General features: G+C 48.0%; 1 protein-coding gene across 1 annotated transcript; it reads right to left on the bottom strand.

Moving 5' to 3' along the window:
* Window positions 1–3,212: 3,212 nt before the first annotated feature.
* LOC130587113 (feather keratin Cos1-2-like) lies at window positions 3,213–3,524 on the bottom strand. The gene has a single exon (XM_057388071.1). It carries the CDS (start codon window positions 3,522–3,524, stop codon window positions 3,213–3,215), a length of 312 nt encoding a protein of 103 aa, XP_057244054.1.
* Between the last annotated feature and the right edge of the window lie 364 nt (window positions 3,525–3,888).

The raw sequence follows: 3,888 nt of genomic DNA, 5'->3' as shown, positions 1-3,888 counted from the left end.
TGTGTCCTGGTTTCCTGCATTGTGGTCTTTTCATTTCCTGTGTAATTTCATGTGCTTTCCTATAGGAAGTGTTCTGCAAGTGCCGGGAGGAGAGGCCCAAATATTTCCAGGATATAAACAATGCAGCTTAGGCAGAAGGCTCAGTTCCAGGGTTGGTGGCATTCCATGTGGTCAGTTGATGTGAACCTGTGTCAGGTCTGTGTGCATTTTTGTGCTAATATTGTCATTCCTCCCCACCTGCACGTCAAGGACTGCCATTTGAGGGTACATTAAGCATTCTAATTTTTATTCCCCAGCTGTTTGTGACAGTCAGTCATTGCTGCACTGACCCTGTTGCTACATAAACATTACTAGGGAAAATGCAGCTGGTCTCATTTGCCTCATCCTCTTACTGAGCAGTCTCTGCTCTGTTGGTCCTCTCTGAACACCATCTGTGTGTTTGTGACCTTTTCTTTCCCCAGTATACCTGAGTCTTCTCCCRTCAGAGTTGTTCCCAATCTCTCCTCAGCAATGCTCTGAGTTATTGATGTTTTTCTGCTCTTCTGTGAATGTACAGAGTTTTGCTTGGCTCCATGCAGCCATGCGTGAGCACACACGATTCAGTCTGTGTGTGTTTGTGAACCTCATCATGACGGCACATGATGATTTCTGCAATCAGCCCCATCTTGGTGTGTCCTTCAGCACCACAGAGTAGCTGGATACCCTTGCCAGAAGAAGTCAATCTACATAATAATCTACTGAATAGTGCTCGCAGTGAAGTGCCCAGAGAACTGAAATGCAGCCTCTGCCTCCTATATGCTACATTTCTTGCTTTGTTTTCAGGAAAAAACGGCCAAGAATGCCTTCCAACCTGTGCAGAGAAAAAATCTAAGAAAGGGACAATGGCTTGAAGCTCTAAATACAATGTCCCAAAGCTCTATCTTTGGGCCAGCACCATATTCTGAGGCCTTGGAGATTCTTGCCCAAGGACGCTTCCAGCAGCTTTAGCACCTTTTCRGGCAGGGGTCTTCTGTGATTAAAAATCATTTCATGTCCAGATGGAGTGAGAAAATAAAAGTTCAGCAGATCATCGGGCACTCCTACCCCCGTAGGAGTCTGGTAAAGGTGTATTGTCATCACTTCCAGACAAGTGTGAATTGATATGTCAAGTTCCCTGCATGGAATAAAACYCCATTTCATTTACATCCCTGGCTGCCATCCATGAGTGGGAGGCTCTCTGAATATGAGTTACCAGGTGTACAGAATTTAACACAGCAGCAGTTAAAGATAGAGCATTGGCATGATACCAAAATTTTCCAGTTACAAACCTTTTAACATAGCTTTGAGTATTAGAAAGCAGGCATTCTTTATTGCAGTGCTGGGCACTCAGAGGATCCTTTCTCTAATCAAATGCACCAAGTGTAGAGTAAACAGAATTTTTACCATACACACTGATTACATATCCATTTGCTATCCCCGCTTACTTGATATATATGCATTACTTTATTTTACATAGTCACACCCCTTATTGCAAGTCTTTATTTGGTTTTTTGGGGTCTTCTTCAGTAGTCATCAATGTCTGGTGCCCCAAGATTTTTAAGGGGCTGTTCCTTGACCTCAGCTTTTGAGTAATGCACAATACCATTGTTTTGCATGACTTCTCTTTCATCAGCCTTGTCTAATTCTCCAAGGCTACATAGTTCGTTTTACTTGGTAAGAGTAAAATGTCGTTCTGTTCTATCCTTATGAAGCAAGTAAAATGCTGTTCTCTTCTACTATTTCTATCAGGCATTCAAACATTTGGCCTTGACTTCAGGGCCTCAGGGCCTCAGGRAGCAGAGGGGAACTCCAGCATCAGCAGCATCACCATACAGGGAAAGCAGCCCTGTATGAAACATTTTCATACAGCAGCCCTCTTGAAATATTTTCATCCAAAGCAAAAATGGAAAAATGTTTTAGCCTTTGCCAGGTGAAGCCTTTCATCTGCAGAAGTTGCAGCTGCCTGCCAAGTTCAACTATCAGTTTTCAGGCAACCTGCAGCCTTCCTTTCCCTAGAGGCTTCCATTCCTGGAAAGACCACTACTGACATCTGCACCCAGTCCCTCAGTCAGTGCCCTCACTCCTGATCCCTCCATGCCCTGGATTCAGTTTTATCCCATCTGGCTGCTACCGAGAATTTCCTGAGTGGATGCAAGGTGATATTCAAACTGACTGACTCCAGAGGTAGACAGGAATATTTCATCCCTTCCTCCTGTGTCTGCTGGATTYCCCATCCCTCCTATTGCAGCTTGAACAATGTGATCCTGAGACCTGTTGTGCTGTATTGAAACTTCAACTCCTGTTCACTTCACTACCAGAGACGACTAGACAGGGTAAACTAGTAAAGGAAAACTGCAAGCTGAATATTTTTTGCATTTACTGGAAAGGACTGGATGGAAACACTGTCCCCAATGCACCCSAGGACACAGGTGGCCTTCCTGGCTTCTAAGCCACACTGTTGACTCATATCCATCTTGCCATTGACCAGGATCCCCAGATCCTGGTGGTGCCATTCTCCAGCACCTCATTCCCAAGTCTGTCCTTACATCCGGGGTGCCCCATCGCAGATGCAGAATACAGCACTAGTGTTAGTTAAACTTCATAGAGCTGGTGATTTCCCAGCCCTCTWATCTATCTGGGTAAGAAGGTGAAGGGAGATGGCTGGCTGGAGTGAACCGGTGAAGTCCCTACAGAGGGGCCATACCGAGTTTCCATGCCTCCTGATAAAAACCAGAGCAGAACTGAGTTGCAGAATATTTCTCCATGAGAASAAAAAAAAATCCCATCCACTGCATCAAGGGAGTCTTACTCTTTGTTTCCTCCACCCCTTTTTTCCTGAGCAGACTGGAAGTGTTGGCAGAGAATGAAGGAGTCAAAGCCCCAGGCTTGGATGCAAAACAACTTTATTGAGTCGAAAGAAGAAAAGGAGGTGGCTCACAGAGGGCACCAGGAGCAGCTTCAGATGCAGTGAAGCTCCTGCAGGGTGTCCATCTGTCTGCCCAAAAGAGGGAGGGAGTGGAACACATCCCCACTAGACTGGCCTGGGGAGACATGGACAGCAAATAAAGAGGGAGAAGARTAGAATAAGGAAACAATAGCTCAGACACTAAATACAATGTCCCAAAGCTCTGTCTCTGCCCAGAACTAGGTTCAGAGGTCTTGGAGGTTCTTGCCCAAGGACGTTGCCAGCAGATTTAGCAGGGACGGCAGCTGCTGCTACTGCAGCAGTTGGTGATGCAGGAGAGGTCAAAGCCACCAGAGTTGATGGGCACTCCCTCACAGCTGAGGATGCTGCCAACAGCAGCTGAGGTAGAAGATCCCACCACGGTGTTCTGAGGGRAGGACTGAAGGATGGGGCCAGGCAGGGTCACCAGCACCGGGGAGGGCTGGATGGCCACGTGGGAGCTCTGGCACTGGCGGACACAGCACTCATTGCAGCTGTTGGCCAGCGGGCAGGGGCCGCAGGGCTGGCAGCAAGGGTTGCAGGAGGGTGGGCAGCAGGACATGGCTCGGGGTCACAGGTGCACCTGGCACAAAAAACAGGGACAAGCACAAAGTGAGGACACATGAGAAGCAGCACTGCCCCCAACCACCCTGCAGCCAAGGCACCTCCTGGCCCACACTGCAGTGCCCAGCTCAGAGCCCAGGAGCCACCTGAGCCCARTMCCAGSCTCTCTCTGCACAAGACCTTCTCTCCCCTGCCCTCTCCCAACACAAGCAGCTCCCAGCCCTGGGCTCTAAATGCCCCTTTCAGCKGAGAYCTACAGCYAGKAAAGTGCTGGTCTTGAAGCAGAARCAYGAGGASAATGAGGAGAAGAGRCTTCCCACTCACCTGATTCCTGAAGAGAAGGAKGTGAGAGAAGTGGATTA

Source organism: Malurus melanocephalus, unplaced genomic scaffold (genome assembly GCF_030028575.1).
Source record: "Malurus melanocephalus ecotype Western Australia unplaced genomic scaffold, MMel_1.1 scaffold_1544, whole genome shotgun sequence".
NCBI classification, from domain to species: Eukaryota; Metazoa; Chordata; class Aves; order Passeriformes; family Maluridae; genus Malurus; species Malurus melanocephalus.
Note: the sequence above shows the minus strand (reverse complement) of the source record. Positions and strands in the feature narration are given on the sequence as shown.